General features: G+C 40.8%; 1 protein-coding gene across 2 annotated transcripts; it reads left to right on the top strand.

Moving 5' to 3' along the window:
• Nucleotides 1-4,428: 4,428 nt before the first annotated feature.
• On the top strand, nt 4,429-17,380 carry LOC106814776 (sodium/potassium/calcium exchanger 3-like). 2 transcript variants are annotated; one of them, XM_014819128.1, is made up of 17 exons: nt 4,429-4,538; nt 5,436-5,559; nt 6,203-6,354; nt 6,825-6,909; nt 7,980-8,083; nt 8,419-8,493; nt 9,107-9,186; nt 9,501-9,607; nt 10,248-10,428; nt 10,810-10,906; nt 11,777-11,967; nt 12,650-12,711; nt 13,202-13,371; nt 13,970-14,084; nt 15,068-15,180; nt 16,130-16,195; nt 16,624-17,380. In XM_014819128.1, the coding sequence occupies exons 2-17, from the start codon at nt 5,499-5,501 to the stop codon at nt 16,777-16,779; spliced, it is 1,815 nt and encodes a 604-aa protein (XP_014674614.1). In that variant the 5' UTR covers nt 4,429-4,538; nt 5,436-5,498; the 3' UTR covers nt 16,780-17,380. The 2 variants fall into 2 exon arrangements, with proteins under 2 accessions (XP_014674614.1, XP_014674615.1); XM_014819129.1 differs by lacking the exon at nt 6,203-6,354.
• Nucleotides 17,381-19,547: the final 2,167 nt, after the last annotated feature.

The following is a 19,547-nucleotide window of genomic DNA, read 5'->3' as shown; positions in this document are numbered from 1 at the left end:
ATGTACGCTACCAAACCAGGTCACTACAAACCTTTATTTGACCTGTTACCTTTGACCTTGATTCATATTTCCCTCTCCGCCTCTAATAACTCGCGCCCCTAATTGACCATAGCCTCGCGACCAAAACTTTGGTATATTATACTTACACATCTTGGTCGCGAGATTTTGGGACCTGTTCCCGCGTAACCGAAACCAGGTTCCACGCCCAATCGTTTATTTTGACATTGACCTTGACGCTTACCTTATCATAATTTCCTTCTGCCCTCTGATAACTCGGCCCCCCTAATTGCCCTAGGCTGTGCACCATGACCAAACTTCGTATACTTACACATCTTGGGGAGAACACGGGGGGATACATGTAGTTGGCGACAACTGCCCTTTCTAGTTTTACGAATGCAGATATAGTTGTGAAATGCAAAATTATGCAAAAGCTCATCATTAGTCTTTATATTTTAATGCTGATTTTTAAAAATTATCAATGACAAATCTGAATGTAGGTTTTTATCTATTGCACTCCTGACTCGTAGAAATTGTGATTTCTACAACCTTATCGATGATGAAACAATGGAATTTAGAAATTGGATTTGCTGTAAACTTATCCTGACCGTTTTGTATTTGTAAATGTGTACTAACGAAAATTGATACATGTAGTTGGCGACAACTGCCTTTTCTAGTTATATTTACATTTTACTCTTATTATATTACATTTTACTCTTATTATATTACATTTTACTCTTATTATATTTACATGTTACTCTTATTATATTACATTTTACTCTTATTATATTTACATGTTACTCTTATTACTCTTATTACTCTTATTCTATTTACATTTTACTATTATTTACTCAGTTTTCCTGTTTCTCCCTTCTTCTCCCACCCTTGTCTCTATAACCTACAAAGCTGCCCATACGTGCTAGTGATGTACAGAAACAGCACTCAGTCCGTCACTTGGATACTTGCTCACTGATTTCCATCTTTTGGTATCTTGTCCTAAATTCGATATTTTGAGGTATTTACGCGGGAGTATAATTTCGAATAACTGTGTAATCTCCATCGGCACGATTTTCAGTAACCTAAATCTACATGCAGATATGCATCCTGTCAGTCACTTTGTTTAGTTCTGTTATACATGGTTAATCATACCTGTGTTGCACGGGCACCCAGGTCAAGTTACAAGTAGGAACATTGATAGCGAGTGGATGAGCGTCGGTTCGCATTAAATCAATGAGAAAAGAGCCCGAAAAGGAAAAGTGACGAAAATTTTGTTCTTAGGTTTCTATGATTATGTGATGCGTTTTCTATGATGCATATGATGCGTTTTCTATGATCATGTGCTGGTGATGTATCCACTCTTCTTTCTGCTCCCATCTCTCTGTCTCTCTCTCTGTGTCTCTCTTATTCTCTCTCTCTCTCTCTTTCTCTATGTCTCTCTTTCTCTCTCTGTCTGTCTTTCTACCCCTCTCTCATTCTCTCTCTCTCTCTCTCTCTCTGTGTCTCTCCCCCCTCTCTCCCTCTGCCTCTCTCTCCCTCTCTGTCTCTCTATCTTTCTCTCCCTCTTTGTCTCTCCCCCTGGATGATCATGTGATGAACAGTCTGACTCATCAGGATGTGTGCCTGGCAGAAGCAAGCAGGAACTCCCGTCGGCTCCTAAGTGTAGCTTTCAGCACAATATTAAATATATTATGAAAGGCTGCAGGCCTCGAAATTAAGATAGAAATTCTATTTTTTGTTCTCCTGCAAAGTTATACGAGCAGGGCGGCACGTGGTGACATTTCCGTAAAAGATGAGCAAGGTGCAAAAAAACAACTTTAGCCACCCGTTCACGTGTTTTCTCACGTGCTTAGCGTTGTTATTCGCGATGTAACGGCGAAGTACCGAGCGAGTAGGTGATAAAAAAAGCCCCCTACGCGAATAGCCGATAAAAATAGCTCTTTGAGCGAGTAGGTGATAAAAATATCCCCTTGATGTGATAGAAATGGGGATCCCTTTCTTTTTTCCCCCAGAGTATGTAGTTACTTGCATACCTATTTCACCATTTTAGATGGCAGATCCGCTTTCGGGAAAGGAGAAATATGTTAATTTCGACCTCTACATTACGATATCCTTAATTGGCTGTGGACATTATTGAAGTATAGCTTTGAAAGCATGTGGTTTAGGGGCTTGGAAATGGGGTGATTCACAGATTATTAAAGGAGAAATGTCACTGTAGAAATATCTGGAATAGTGTGACACCCACCACCTGTGGTTAGATTGGGTTCCTGATCGTTTTCAAAAATGAAAAAGATGAAGAACAAATCTAACAACACTTCTTGCATTAGAAATATGCATTTTGATGGGAAGGGGTGAAATTTAAATCAAAATAGTGGATCCAGCATTTTTAGCTCATCTGACATAGTCAGAGGCAGCTTGTAGAATCGCATGAGCGTGCGTCCGTGCATCCGTGCGTCCGTCCACAGTTGTGCACAAATCTAAACGGCTCGACGTACGGTCACGATATTCGGGACGTGGGGGGGTAATCCGAAAACGAGTTGGGATGTCGAAGCTGGGGGTCAAAGGTCAAAGGTCAAGAGGTTTAAAAAAGGGGGGAACATTCACTCCTTAAACTTAATATAGGGAGAAATGCAGAAATTGTGGCACAAATCTAACCGCTCGCCTAGGCTCGAAATATCGGTAAGCATCAGTAGAAACATCAACTGTGCCGAAATTGAGTCACAAGGTCAAAGGTCATGGCTCACTGCAGATTTAGACATTTTTCCTGAGGACGATGGTCTGATGACCGATGAAAAACTTTGTTTCAGGGTGACCTAGCATTTTATGGCTTATTGAATAGACCAATTGGAAATCACTTTCTGCTGACACAAGAAATTAAGTCGGAAACCTTTGACCCTGCAAGAGGAGGTAAACATTGATGTGTTTACTGTAAAAAATATTTGACTGTCCGGGTTTGCAAAGTAGAACTATACAGTTCGGATGAAGGCTAACAATGTCACAGTGAAATTTCCAAAAGCTAAATTGTTGAAGAAGGTTATGTCTCCTTAAATCTTATAATTTCTATGGCATTCTGTACTGGTCATGTTTTACATTAAACTTATCCACTGCCAATTCATGGTGTGGTACTGGTAGGTATGCCTTTAATTATTAACAATTCACTCTCATTTCAGCCTGTAGGCTTGCGTAGGTAAATGGATGAGTGCTTACCTATTCTGTCTTGCAAATAGTTGTTGCTATACTACGTATGATGGAAGCTTCCATCTTAAGACATTCAAACGTACGCGCCATCTTGTGGCAACTTTCATAACTATCCCAACGAACATTTCTTCGAGAAGGTTTCTGATACCATCGCAATGTTCGAAATAAGGGCAATTCGTTTGTCCGTACTTGTCCATTTCCACGGAGGACAAGTAGATCTGTCCGGTAGCTTGTCCGCCTGACAAGCAGCTTATTAGAGCAATTTTGCATAATTTTCTACCATCGCTGGCCGCTGCTGGGAAACCCGAGTTAACATAGTATAAACATGGGCTGCCGCCCGAATTAACATACAATATAAACATTTATGTGAAGTTATATAAAAACGTTACCGCCTTGCTAGCTCCACGAAACGGTCTTGCTAGGGTTAGAAGACCATCAGACAATCAGTCTGATAGACAATCAGACATCTGTATAGAGTCTATAGACAATCAGTCGCACAGCCTCGTCTGGCAGCGCTACCGCCTCGAGAAAGAGAGAACTCAAGAGAGAGGGAGAGAGAGAGCAAGAGGAAGAGAGAAAGAGAGAGCGTGAGAGAGAGGAAGAGAGAGAGAGAGAGAGAGAGAGAGAGAGAGAAAGAGAGAGAAAGACAAAGACAAAGAAAGAGAGCGACAATGAGGGAGAGTGAGTGTGAGCGAGCGAGAGAGAGAGAGAGAGAGAGAGAGAGAGGGAGAGAGAGAGCGCGAAGGGAAGAGAGAGCAAGAGCGAGAGAGCGAAAGAGAAAGAATGAGAGAGACAACGAGGGAAAGCGAACGTGGCGATGGGAGGGTGCTCTTGATTCGTTTGCCAGTGAGTTTAGCATCAGAACACCTGCCGTCAGGTGAGCGCTGTCGCTCTGCGGCACTTGTTACGAAATAGTGCGACCCACGACACGCCTAATACTAATAGAATTTGAGAACTGGTTATAACTCCGCTGATCATGATACGTGTATGTTGTAGCGTTTTCATCGGCCTTGCTATTTTGTTTACAAGTTGCTTCTGCCCGGCTTGCTTAAAAACAGTGCCTTCATATCTCCAGGAGTGTATAATATAGATCTATATGTATCTAATCTATATGTATGATATCTATATTATACAATCCAGTGATGTATCTACAGTAATTGCTTCTGCCTGGTTTGTTTGTACACAGTGCCTACGTATCTCTACAGTAAATGAATCTTGTGAACATTCTAGCTGGCTACTCCAAGCAACAAGAACATCGGATTGACTCCAGTAGGAGCGATCTAACAGCAGGCAGACGGCTGTTGCAGAAGGGCAACGATGATCAACAAGAGAACAACATTGCCCAGGTTAGTGTCAGTGTGCAGTTAGTGTGTGGGTGGGGATTGTGCAGTTAGTTGTGGGTGGGGATGGTGCAGTGAGTTGTGGGTGGGGATGGTGCAGTTAGTTGTGGGTGGGGATGGTGCAGTGAGTTGTGGGTGGGGATGGTGCAGTTAGTTGTGGGTGGGGATTGTGCAGTTAGTGTGTGGGTGGGAATTGTGCAGTTAGTGTGTGGGTGGGAATTGTGCAGTTAGTTGTGGGTGGGGATTGTGCAGTTAGTGTGTGGGTGGGAATTGTGCAGTCAGTGTGGGTGGGAATTGTGCAGTCAGTGTGGGTGGGGATTGTGCAGTTAGTTGTGGGTGGGAATTGTGCAGTTAGTTGTGGGTGGGGATTGTGCAGTTAGTTGTGGGTGGGGATTGTGCATGCAATGGGTGTGGCCGAAAGACGTGCATGCTATGGTTAAGCATGGGGTGTGCTAGATACAATAATGTAACCCAACAAGAGTAGGGTTACATCCCCCCCCCTACTCTTGTTGGGTTACATTATTGTCTCTAGGCGGTGTGCATGCAGTTGTTTGATGTGGGGGTTTGTGAAAGCAATAGCTTGGGCGGTACCATGCGTGCCATAAGTTGTGCGATGATATGCATGCAGTAGGTTGGCAGTCATATTAATATAGTACATGAATAGTCTATGAATCTCTATTCATGTTTTTCTGCTGATATGCATGCAATAGCAGATATTTGCATGCAGAGGGAGAGGGTATATGGGTTGGGGTGTGCATGGAATGAGTCGTGGTTGGTGTGTGCATGCAATGGTTGAGGGAAGTCGAATATGAATGTTTATATATATATATATTATTATATACATTATTTGTGTGTTATATGTCGGAGAGTTTGTAATGACGTTTGCACGTGATTCATGAGCAGGAGACCACGGAGGATTACCCGACCTGGGTAAAGGCCGACGTCTCCGAGATCGAGAAGGAGTTGATGGGGATGGTTGAGTCACAGAACGGGACGAGCAATGACAGTGAGGAATGCTCCCTTCCAGGTAAAGTAAACCACCTGGCAACCTGCTGATTGACACTCGTAGCACCAGGGGTGAATAGTGACAAATTTGATGAATGTCGTTATTCACCCCTGATAGCACTAAGTCTTGATTTACGCGAATTTAATATATACACATTTCTGAAATAATTTGACAGTCTTGATGAGTACGTCTATACGATTTAGTTGGTTGTAACATTTTGGAAAAAATGTAATGTATGTGGGGTTATGTATATAAAACCTTACCGTAACTTGAGGATAACCTGTTTGGTGGTAGAATCGAACGCACGTTTGGTGACACGTTGGTACAAGAGCACTAGTATTACCAATAGTATATTCACGTGGGATTTACCTATCTCAATATCAGAAGCATGTCACACAGATAAAGGTCTCCCACTATCTCAAATTTACGGACATGGGTCTGTTTAGAATGTCGGTCTCACAACCATGTATCAGGCAAAGTACTCTACCTAGTTAACAATGTAGACAGGGGGGCCGTCGTCAGAAACGAAATTAGTCTCAACATTAGCATTAACTTCACGATGTTACTGACAACGGCCCCCAGGTTTATACGATATGCTCAAACATACTGGTGGGTGAATTTAGCGAGGCTTGCGGTCAACAGTTGGTCTTGCTTTCGTCGTCAGCATATGAGGAGTTTCCTCACGATGGCTTAACGGCGCAGCAACGCGCACACGGGGCCATCATCCTACACATCCTCGTCACCATTTACATGTTCCTCGGCCTGGCGATCATCTGCGATGACTACTTTGTATCATCATTAGAGAAGATATGCTCGGTGGGTGAGCCTACACAGCCTATGCCTTTATTAAGGTGTTTTTAATGGTGTGCCTTGTATTGGACAACTTTTTAAAATGCTGGGTTATTTTATTTAGTATTATATTATTATTTTATAAGGCAGCCCTATATATAGTGATACAATTGACAAACCTATAGTATTCCACGAGCTCGTTGTAACATACTTAATTCCTAGATAGTTTAGTCATTATGTCACACATTACGTAGGATATTAGTAACACTGTAATACATAAAAAGTGTATGTAACGATAGGTGACTTTACTAGTTTCATGTAGACTTACCATTTATATTTGCATGTATTTAAATTGTAACATATTTTAGATACTATGCATTCAAACCGTCAAATGTAGTGAGACATTGAATCAAATCTGTTTTGATTAGATTCAATGTCTCACTACCTTAGTGGGTTTCGGAATGCGAAATATGTGATGGGTTTTTACCATTTTACAGAGGTTGAACATAGGAGAGGATGTTGCCGGGGCAACGTTTATGGCAGCTGGAAGTTCCGCACCAGAACTTTTCACCTCTATCATAGGCAAGAATTATTTTATTTTGATTCACAAATTTATATTGTCATCATCAGATATTCATTATGATTCTTGATAAATTTCTTTGTGGTATGGAGTGGAGGTTTTGGATGAATGTGCAATTTTAAATATTTGAATCTTATCCGGTTAGCAAATCCTAAAATGTCAATATACTTATTTTCAAGAGCTAATAATACCTAGAGTGTACAACGGAAAAACGGGAAATTAGTGCTATTTCACGACATGATTATTCTACTTTGCCTGCGAGTCTAGAATAATTTTATGGTATTGCATTAAGCAGAATTCTTTGCTCTCTAAAACAAGACCAACCGCTTGTCAATACGATACTCCCAGGCTGAGATATTGGCTCGTAAACTTCTCCTCCCACAGGCCTCATGGCGCCTAGCATACACATGATTCACCATCCTTCTCGCCCCGAAGCATTTTGGCTATCGGTTTCTGTCGCCGCTTGGAGCGCTGATAATTGATGTCACATGCCCAAATTTGGTACTCTTACTACACCATATAGTAACTGAGCTGCGTTGTAGAGACTTAATTTAGAAAACATTGCCGGCTCCATCATGACGGGCATTAGCCGTGCTAGGAAAGATAATGGGAGATAAGGGCATAGGCGATGCCCCCGAAAGTCACCAATGATAACCGAAACGCCGTTCATTCATAAAGTTATCGCAGAAAAACCTGGACTCTCACGAAGCGACTTTCCTAACCCGCAAAAGGCGAGAAGGATGGTGAATAATGTGTATGCGAGGCGCTGTGAGGCATGTGGGAGTAGAAGTTTACGAGCCAATATCTCAGCCTAGGAGTATCGTATTGACAAGCGGTTGGTCTTGTTTTAGAGAGCAAAGAATTCTGCTTAATGCAATACCATAAAATTATTCTAGACTCGCAGGCAAAGTAGAATAATCATGTCGTGAAATAGCACTATTTTCCCGTTTTTCCGTTGTACACTCTAGGTTTTATTAGCTCTTGTTATTATTAACCTAGAAAAGCTAAATTTCGCTCACAAACAATCAAATCGTTATTATCATGGGATATATCTCTGCGTTTTCTGCACTAGGTGTGTTTATAGCCAAAGGAGATGTTGGAGTAGGGACCATAGTTGGCTCAGCCGTATTCAACATTCTGGCTATCATTGGCCTATGTGGCATCGCTGCCGGAATGGTACCGTAACCTTCTTCTTCCGTGTATAGTCATAATGCTTTTGCTGCTGGTAGTCTCTGTGATATGCCATGTAATAGATACCTGAGAGTTAGCAGTAAATTTTCAATGCAAAGGCTATGACAGTGATACATTTATATATTGAACAAACGTGTGTGTGTGTGAGGGCCTGTATGTATGTGTGTGTGTGCTCGTGCGTGCGTGTGTGTGCTTGTTTTTATGTCTGTGCATGTGCATGCGTGTGTGCGTGTATGTGCGTCTGTGCACACCTTGGTGCATGTGTGTGCGTATGTATGTGTCGTTTCGAATCTAATGCACTTGTTCACCTCTACTTACAGGTAGTGGAATTAACGTGGTGGCCACTGTTTAGAGATACAAGCTATTACAGCCTTGCTATTGTGATTCTTATTGTGGTGAGTATACACACACATGCCATCATATACTCGCACACACGCCCTCATATACTAGCACACACGCCCCATATACTAGCACACACGCCCCCATATACTAGCACACACGCCCCCATATACTAGCACGCGTGCCCACTATCATGCATGCGCACGTACAACATGCAGTGTTGGGGGCTTCAGTAAGTTTTCCTTATAACCATGCATTAATAGTATGTTTATATTCATGGGATGGTGTTACTATGAATGTGTGATAGAGGGTTTAGTGACTTATTGACACAAGGTGGCACTGTGAAGGCACAAAAAATATCAAGATAACATACACAAATGTAAAAAAATGTCAGGTACAATTGTACTCTATTCCAATCTTATATTTTTTCAATATTTCTGGGGTTCTTCTGACAGTGTTAAACGGTGCTGTACACACAATGCTTCTAGTATAGTTTCATGGCAAATTTTTGAGATATACCATATTACCAACATCTCTGTTTTATTCAGTTGCTTGGAGAAATTTATAGGAATTATATGAGTATTGTAATAAACACTTGCACAACATATACATGGTTGATATACTGTAACATGTATTTGTCATGTATTTTTGTAACACTTTTTATTTCAGGTAATTTTCAATGGGGAAGTCACCTGGTATGAATCTGTTATTATGCTAGTCATGTATGCCATCTATATTGTCATTATGAAGTGAGTACTGTTGAATAAATACTATCATTATTTGCACTTACATTATGTAAAGTCAGCACAATAACAGTCGTAACGAAATTCATACATTTATGGGTTCGGTATTAAAAGTAAGTTTTAATGAGATTAATATGTCATTGAGGCCAGTTCTTTATCTGCATTTGTGGTTAGTTAGTTTCTCTGTCATTACTGATATATGGTCAAAATATAAAATTATAAATGTATCTCATTATCAAACACAGATAATACGGGCACACCCTAGTATTACATATGATATCTGTGGTCTATATATGTATATATATGTTATACATTCACAGATTTAACTCGAAAATTGTGTGGAAAATGGCGCAGCGGAAAGTAGAGAAGGAGCATGAAGAACACGGGGATCATGTGGATACACACTCAATTGGCTTACCAGAGCACGGTGAGCCCACCACCACAGCACACACACTATGTCAATAGACGTGTCATGCTGAATTTTTGCAAGCAAAACGCTTTCCATTGCTATTCGACTTGATCCCATAGTAGTCGTGGAATTGATATTTAAAAGTTCACACATTATAATTAATGGTTAAGACTTGATTTGAAAGGATCTTTTTTAATCATTTTATTGTGATTACATGTGAATTTTTGGCTGGCTTGAATGATTTCATGCACATAGATATGTGATTCCCATGTTTGATTATCTCTCACCTAATTACCACCTGCCATGTCAACATATCACCTTAAGCTGGGTTTACACTACCGACTTTATGTTGGCGAATTGGCGAATTGGACCAACTTCCTAACTATACAACCAACAATTAGCAGTGTAAACGCAAAAGTTGCACGACCAACCGATCGATAGCAACTAGTTGGGAGATTAGAACATGTTCTATACTCGGGAGTTGCCGAATTGCGAAATTGGTCCAACTCGCCAATTCGCCAACATAAAGTCGGTAGTGTAAAATCAGCTTAAGCTAGGTGACATGTTGACATGGAAATTAGAAGTATTTGAGATTATTACAAATTGGGGGCCTATTTGTCACATATATTCATGTTTTTCTGTTTTTACTGTTAACTAGTACGCACAATTTACGAGGAGGAAAATGGCGAGAGAAACTCCATAGAGATATCCGTACCCATGGTGCAAATGGATAAAGTAGTAAGAAGGAAGTCTGGAACGGAGAGGGAGGAGGCGATACAAAGATATCTGAATCAACGACGCAGTAGTGCAACCAGTTTGGAATATCAAAGACAGCACAGGTGGGTTATCATCTTATAGTCTACTTATTTATATAAGATAATGTAACTGCATATCTTATCATGGTCCAACCCTTGTTTACACTTAGGGTCGCAAAGTCATGGATATAACATTATATATAGACACATGATGTTTACACCATCATTCTACCATCAGAAATATTACTTAATATTTAGTTAATCCTAGTGTTGTATGTTTTTTGCATTATTTTAGTAGGTGGTATCACACTATGTAAAGTATATGCTTATCTCTATTCACTAAATGATAGGCAGGATTAAAGCAACTTGACTTTTCCAAGATACAGTGATGTTTAATCATTTTAGGGTCTTTTAAACTGCAGTCTCTTTTGATATACTATTAGTTAGCAATGTGGTGTTTTTCAGGTTGGAATATCCTGAGGCTGTAACAAAACTTATGCTGGGAAAACAGTTTTCGGCCAAAACCCGTTTGCAAATGGCGACTAGAGTCATCATTCAAGAGGTGTGATTTGATTAAGAGTGTGGCAACGAACAGAGACCATGCATATATTAAATTTTACTTCTTTTATTTTTCTGCCAATTATCATCGACCAAAAACAATGCACTCATCCATTCATGAACATGCTAAAACATGTTGAATTCAACACAAAAGTATTTTTGCCCGTGATATAATATTTTAATGATCGGAACAATATATATGGCTTAAGAGTGCTCCGGTAAACGATTAATACACATGGGTTTCACGTACAAGTCCATCCTAAGTGGCTCGCAATATATTCCCTCTCATTTTCTTTCATTATGTCTCCCCCTCCCCTCATGTCTCCTCTTATGTCTCTCCTTGTGGCTCTTTTCGTAGCTTCTTTCATTGCTGCCCCTCATGGCCCTCTCATGGATCCCCTCATGGTTTTCGAAAAGCCCTCTCATAGCTTCCCCCATTGCTCCTCGCTTGGCTCCTCTCATGGGTCCCTTTATTGTTTACCCTCGTGGCTCCATTCCTATCTCCTTTTATGGCTCCCCTCATGGCTTCCCCCCATTGCTCCTCTCATATCTCCCTTTATGTCTCCTCCCATGGGTTCCTTTATGTCTCCTCTCATGGGTTCCTTTATGTCTCCCCTCATGGCTCTCCTCATGTCTCCCCCTATGTATCCCCCCATGTCTCCTCTCATGGCTCCCCGTATGGTTTCCTCATGGCGATACTTGTGGTTCCCCTCTTGTCTCCCTCATGGCGATCCTTGTGGTTCCCCTCTTGTCTCCCCCATGGCGATCCTTGTGGTTCTCCTCTTCGCTCACCTATCGCACTTCTCATCCTTTCATCCTCCTCCCTGCTGCTGATACCGTCGTGCGTCAGCGTGGGTTTTATCCGTCACTGCAGCAGCAGAAGAAGCGCGATGACAACCTGAACAAGCAGCGATCGTCGACGATAAACCAGTCTCAGATGAGCATGAATAGCAGCATCGGGGCGATAATGAAGAGCAACCGCGCTCTGAAGCACGAGATCACGAAGAGCTATCTGAGCCTGAGCGGCGCGTTCTCACCGTCCTACATCAACATCGCACACGGAGCGTGAGTAATTGTTGGCATGTTCTCCACCCAGGATACCCAGTTATATATATCATATATATATATATATATATATATATATATATATTATATATATATATATATATATGATAATATTCGGATAGTGCATGGCCTTATGTTCACAGTGCTACCAGATGTAGTCACTCGGTTCTCAAGTCTTGGTTGGAAGTCGACCAATAATTGGGTGCAATTGAGTGATTAAAGTGAAAATTCATAGCTAAGGGCCGTAACATGTAAACTGTATGTAAGTGGGTGGTGTTAAAACAATTTGTAGAAATAACTGTTATAGCTGAGATATAGCTGAGATGCTGATAAATTGCCTCTCAAATAGGGATCTCGTGCATTCAAAGCATGAACACTGAAGTTCTGAAATTAACTTTTCATCTAAACAAGGTAGCCCAGCCCCCGTACCCTTTCACTCTAACAACGGGCTCTGACAGGTGATAAAGATGTTTATGCATGATGATATACTGGTGAACGTGTGAACGTGTGAACGTATGCTTAAATCTTGCCATCCCACATGCTATTTAATTTCTCGGCAAATTTTGAGCGAGATAATGCGAGTGACGTGGACGGCAAATATTAAAATGTGATGACTGTTCCATTTATAACCGTAAAGCGATTCAGTTATTAGGCTGAGTTTGTGTTTGTTATGTGTTTGCAGGCCAGAGACAGAGGAAGACGAACAGGAGGAGTTTGACGACTGGAAAAAGGGACCCCCCACAGGTGTGATGCACATATAATATTACCACTGGAAATTTGCAAGTGGCTGCTAGTATAGACATCTGTTATGGTATTTATCCTATTAACAGCTGAAAGCAAAAGCTCTCGCTGACTTTGGGAACGTTAATTGTCAAATGCACAACAGTTTGAATATGTGAATTGTGTGAACATATTAGGTCGTATGTGTTCATTGCATTGCAGCATCCATAATATGCACATATATTATTGCTGCAGTGTGACACAAAGTATGTCACTCTACCAACATGCCACTGCGTCTAAGCACAATATATGATATAACCTGTGCTAGCTGGAGTTATCCATTGTAACGTGTTTAAAATGTTATACCTCATCGCAACTAGCCAATACACTGATAGTCATTGAGCTACTTTTTTTTATTTGTACGTCTGATAGTACATTGAGCTGTAGTCGTCTAGTCTTTATGAAAGAGAATTATGAAGCAAAACTGACCTGGATAAAATTCTGTTTTTTGCAGCTGATGGGTGTGTGGCCGTCTTAAAGTGGGTGCTATTCTTGCCTCTACAATGCCTCTTCTACGTGTCTGTGCCTGACTGTCGCAAGCAGAGATGGGAGCGTTGGTTCTTTGTGACATTCACAATGTCCATAGTGTGGATAGCCGTCTTCTCCTACGTCATGGTGTGGATGGTGAGTGGTGGTGACTCTCTTCTCACACATCGTGGTATAAGTGGTATATGAAGGCATTAAGCAGTCAGTAAGCACTTGAATACATGGCAGTCAACTCTCCCATTTAGTCTGTGAAACTACACAGTTCCACCTGTTAAATTTCTCCACCTTTCTGTGTTAAATGTGTATTAGAGAAATGTGAGGATTTGGGTGCACACAAATCGTGTTTTCCTCAGATAATCTCAGATATGACTTTTGCTTAACATTCTCCTCATACACGAGCGTATAGCTGACTCATTTTGCCTGGAGGGAGGTGTAAAGTCACGTGAGGGTTGTGTTCTGGGAAGGTGACTGCCATTGACTATGTTATGTAACTACATTTCTTGGGGGGGGGACTGCCCCCATGCCCGCCTTCCCACCTATGGCGGTCCGTGTCCTAACATAACATCTTCTTCTGTATTAATTAATGTGTGTGTGCGGCGGTGCGCGCGTGCGTGCGTGCGTGTGACAATTTGCAATACACTACGAAATACCATTTTAAATGGAGTAATATGTACTCACTATAAACTTATAAACGAACTGACTCAGCAAATGATTCCCCTTGCATGCGATGTTACAGGTGGCAATCATAGGCTACACGATTCACATACCCGACAGCATCATGGGTATCACTTTCCTTGCTGCTGGCACCAGCATCCCAGATGGCATGGCCAGCCTGATCGTAGCCAAGCAAGGTACACATACATCGCAGATACATGCATGCTGTTTCACACTTGTGTAGTACGGTGTTTTAGCATTGAGATAGAGACATGGGGAATTCGACACACCACCTATACAATCGGTCAGAGACAGCAGGCGATGGCCCCACCAGACATTAACTGCCTACTTAAGAGCTGCATATAAATTAACGTTGAAAGACGGCATGGCCGATATAGTCATTAAGGGAGGTACCTCGGACGGTTCTCACGACCGTTCGAGGGGTACAACGACCTCGACCCTAAACAAGGACAGGTTGAGGGGGGGACAGAGACGGATAAAACACAGGGGTTTTGGGTAGAATGGGAGAGACGTCCACGGGCAGCTGACTGGTATGTGTATTGTTTTATCCGTGTTTAGAATAAACCTGTAGTTGCCACCGTTTATTCCACTGTCAGTGTTACTTCTACTATCTGCGTTCTACTGGCTACGATACGATATTCCACGCTACAATTGTGCTGGTCTTCCTGGCTCCGTATGGAGAATGGAACTTAGACAATAGCTCTCTGTCTTGCTTGCATTTGCACTGTCTTCTTTAATTCTCCTCTAGGCCATTCTATCAACTGAGTTTCTTATTCAGTAGACATCATGCACAGGTCTTTCCTCAGTGTACCTCTTACATAGATTCGTAGTTCAGAGACAGCTGCTTATGTTTAAAGGTCAAAGATTCATGACAACGTATCATTCTACAACACCACACTATAGGTGACCGTTGATCTAAATCAATCAATTTTCAACCAATCAGACTCATATCCTTCAGCAACCTCCTACAAGCCATGTTAGTAGCTTTATTCCTAATCGTTTTCCTATATAAAATTGACAATGAACCAATATACCTGTCTAATGAATTGGTAGCACAACCTGATAGGGCGTGGTGGAAGCACTCCTTGAATAATGACTGTATCTCTCTTTAACTTGCTCTAGGGTAAGTATAATAATGTATTTTTTGTTGTAATTACAGGTCTAGGTGATATGGCAGTTTCTAACAGTATAGGCAGTAATGTGTTTGACATTCTGCTAGGCCTAGCTTTACCCTGGTTCGTAAAGACAGCTATAGTATCATCTGGAGAGACGGTAGGTATTACCTCAGGGCCATAGCCGGTGGGGGGGGGGGCAAGGGGGCCCCCTAAATTTTGGAGCAAAATTTAAAAAAAAAGCTTATCTAATAATCGTAAATAACCCTAACGGGATGTTTTTGGTCACTTATCCGTGAAAGCCTCGTCTCAGACCCACCCCTACCACATTATGGATGTCGATCAAGAGCTGCGCCTCTCGCTCATCATTACACGGTTGAGTCATACAATTTTGCCCCCCCCCCTAGGAATTTGCTCAGTCTACGGCCCTGTACCTGTAATAATTATATTTCAGTTTTGATTATTGTACAGTAATACTCTGCATTAAAGCAACTAAGATCTACGTAAACTCTCTCGTATATCATTTGTAAATTATGCCCACTTCACTCGCAATACCAAACGTAAATTCACATATTTTCAGAGTAGGCAACCGTGGTTTCTACTCATAACTTCCTCTCCTTTGTAACGTTGTTAAACAATCAACATATATACGTGTTTGTGAAAGATTAATTGCACTCATAATTGTGCATTAATTGACAATCAGTGCCATGCATCCAGTGTAGTCTAGAAGCAGCACTCTATTCTGAGCTACCATTCCCGTGTTACATTATTAAATAATCAATATATGTCTGTTAATTTTTACTTTGCATTCATTAGGGGAGACTGGGGTGGGGGTGATTACCTTCTTATTTTGGCCGAATAACATTTTGCAAGACCACATTAAACGACGTGATTCATGTTATTTTTTTATCAAGTAATTTAGCGTTTCGAATGTTTTTGGAAGGTATTTCTTTAGGAAAATGGGGCATTAGTGTATTTATTTATTATTAGTTTTTTATCTGACTAATAAAATGTTATGTATAGGTATCTATAATAAGGTCGTTACAAGTTCCTCGTGATATTATAAAATAAGTGTATACATAATGTTTATTTCTCGTTGTGTTTTATAGGTGCACATTAACAGTAATGGCCTCGTGTACTCAGTAATCCTGTTATTTGGAACAGTGGTTGTTACGGTAAGTATCATTTTACGAAAATGATGAATAATAACAAGCCCTTGAATAGTAATTGGTTCATGAATAAAGGCACATGTAACAAACAGTAATGCAGTACACAAATGATCAGTTTTGATTTACAAAATATCAAGTGAGAAACGTTGTGTCGCTGATCACAAAGATTCAGTTAGTCAGACATATATTATCATGTATGCAATTAAGTACCCAAAAAGTAAATATCACGGTGCATTATCTAAAACATTTGGAGGTAAATAATGTGGTACGTCGATCATGTCAGCTGGAATTTATTCAGATATTTCCTTTGTGAGATGCTTGGTCTTGACTGATCCAGAACATCGCATATACTTTCGAACTAAAGAAGTGCCGTTGTCGCAGGTAGATGTGAAATTTTGCAGGATATAACCTTCATACCCTGGTTTTCTTCGCAGATCGGAAGCATACATTTCAACAAATGGAAGCTGGACAGGAAGCTTGGCTTTGGTCTCTTGGTAGTCTATGTGGTGTTCTTAGTTTTCTCGTGCCTGATTGAGTTTAACGTGTTTGGATACGTCAATGCACCACCCTGTGCCCGAACAGGCTATTAGTAACTCCATGTAGAGCTATATCTGTTCTTGTAAATAATAGTTCTTTTCGCCAATTTGTTTTTGTGACTGAATTTATTTCTTCCTATAAGGATAGACTGATTGTTTATGCCATACAAAACTGTTTGACATGTCAAGAGTTTTTGATACAACTTTCCTGGTATATCACGCGCTCAGAATGCACCCAGATTGAAAGGTTTTCGTGTATGCACTACACATATTTTTCCTTTCCTTCCTCCTTCTCTTGCCAGTGCCCCTGCTTCACTATCCTGTCGAAGACAAGGACTGTGACACAATTTTTCTGGTCATGATACATATCGGGGCGACTGATATTTTTAGTGACTATACGTAGTAGTAGAGAATTCGTCTGAGAAAACTGTGTAAGATATAGAGATTTATTATGGATATGATAGTACAGAATAAATAATTATTGTATTAGGTCAGAGAATATATATTATGTAAAGTGCAGGTATGGTTATAGTGTGTCATACGTCCATCACGATTTAGGGACAGTCGGTCTACAGATGGGCTGTAGAATGGAGATCGTGTGCAGAATCGAGGTAAAATTTTAAGTAGAAAATAAACCTGATTACAATTCTGTGAATATTGTTCGTGTTGGTGAGTTTATATAATCAGAGCGTGTTTTTCCTGTACTGTAGTTAGATAAGTGCAGGGCCGTAGGCTGAGCAAATTTCTGGGGGGGCAAAATTTTATGACAACTGTAATGATGAGCGACGGGAGCAGTTCTTGATCGACGTCCATAGTGTGGTAAGGGTGTGTCTGAGACGAGGCTTCCATGGATAAGTGACCCTAGCTGCTATAAGCTGCCGTCCTTGCCCCCCCCCCCAGAGGCTACGGCCCTGGATAAGTGCATATTTGTGTCTTCCTTTCGCGGCAATACTTTCATACTGTCAAAACAGTTATGATTCCATACAAAGCTAACCGTATCACTATCCGTTGTTTTCAAAGCATGTTGGTGAATAGATTGAATTGCAATGAGTGGATCGGTTATTTATTTGTCATAGCTTCAAAAACGTCACCTCGTGGTAACGTCATTGTCTTATTTTTATTGACACATTGGTGATCTACACATGTTCAGTGTCTTCGTTTGTACTTTTGAGCTTCACAGCAAGCTAGACCATTGGCTTACCATTGTCTGATGGCACATGATGGACACATTGACACCTGCCGTTTTGCTCATAGCAGGACAAACCTATTATCAGCACAAAACAATCGATCAGGCAGTTAATTGGGTGAATTATCATAATTTATGTCCTCTGCCGTTATCAATTAATTAATTAATTAAGCGAAACTGTCTATAGGCTTTTCTTTATAACAACCGTAGAAATGTATAACTACTCATATTATTTCTATGGTGACAACGATTCAATAGACAAGGGTTCGTTCGTGCAAAACGTCCGCTATCCAAACGTACAACTGTAAATGTAATCAGGGGTGACGTACGTCGTGACGTATACATACCACGTTTATTTATTGGTAAACGTGCGTGAAATAGTAGGTAATATATATATATATATTAATATTCTATATATACGTGATACAAAACAAAAAATTTAATATTTAATATTTCACGTAGTCGCGTATTTGAAAGATCTTTTGCATTCTAAATGCAGTGGAATTGTATTTTTCATCACAACGCTATACGCTATTAAGATGTTAACGACGCAACACGACACTTAATTATCATTATGAATATTCTGCAAACATCGTCTACGGGAAACCTGATGCATGGTTCACTCCCAGTTTACCAGGTAAAACTTATCATTTCCTTATTTTCCAATTAATAAAAATCGCAATATAGGCTTTCCCACGCCCTGGTTGACTTTTATTTACAATGACTTTTATTTACAAATCACAATTTTTTGTATTTCCTGGTTTCCATGGTTCCCTACTTAAAATAGCCGAAAAACGCCGAATCCCGCGTTCCGAAAATACCCCCCCCCATGGAATCTAGGTGGATTTGAAATTATATGCAAGAATATATTTAAATTTGCTTTCTTCATTACTCGACAAATGATTGTTTTATTGCGCATTCGTTTATAATGAAGCCAGACAAGCCGAGTCGAAATAAAGTTGTAGGCCTTACTACTGAGCTGTTATTGTTTTGTGTTTATTTAGAAATTTTAACGTTCTTTGTAGCAACGAATTGAACACAGGCGCACACACGCACACAGGCGATAGCGCGCGCATAGGTTAAAAGATAGGTTAAACGCCGAGCGCGCGCAAACTCACCGACGAACGCATTCGCGCGCGCGCGCGTGCGCATTATCGCATTGTCGCATTGATCGAATCGCATCGCATTATAGCATCATGTTGTTGTGCTGTGGTTTTTAGGCTATTTTGTTATGTTACGCCCTAAACACCGTTTTTTTTTTAATTCGCTAGCGAAGGAAAGGGTATGGGGCGCTGTAGGCTTTCTTAGTTTGGTCGTTTTAGTGCTTCATGTAGAAACTTCTGTCCTCTACTCTAGTAACTCCGCGTGTGCGTGTGCGCTAGCGTGCGTTTAAAACAGCCGATTTCTGACAACTGAGCTGTGTATAATGACAATTATTATATATAGCTCAGTGTTTCCGTAGATTAGCCTTAGGAATATCTAGTTATAGATTAACGGTAGACAGTCTTAGATATTCTTAGTCTATTGTGGTCCTAACCAACTCGAATAAACGTATTACGGACTTTCCCGATGTTTCCCGAAAAGGCACTCGGACGCACACGATGGTACGAGTAAATATCCCATGCGCAATGCAGCG

Source organism: Priapulus caudatus, unplaced genomic scaffold, assembly GCF_000485595.1.
Source record: "Priapulus caudatus unplaced genomic scaffold, Priapulus_caudatus-5.0.1 Scaffold976, whole genome shotgun sequence".
Lineage (NCBI taxonomy): Eukaryota > Metazoa > Priapulida > Priapulimorpha > Priapulimorphida > Priapulidae > Priapulus > Priapulus caudatus.
This window is presented reverse-complemented; position numbering and strand designations above follow the sequence as displayed.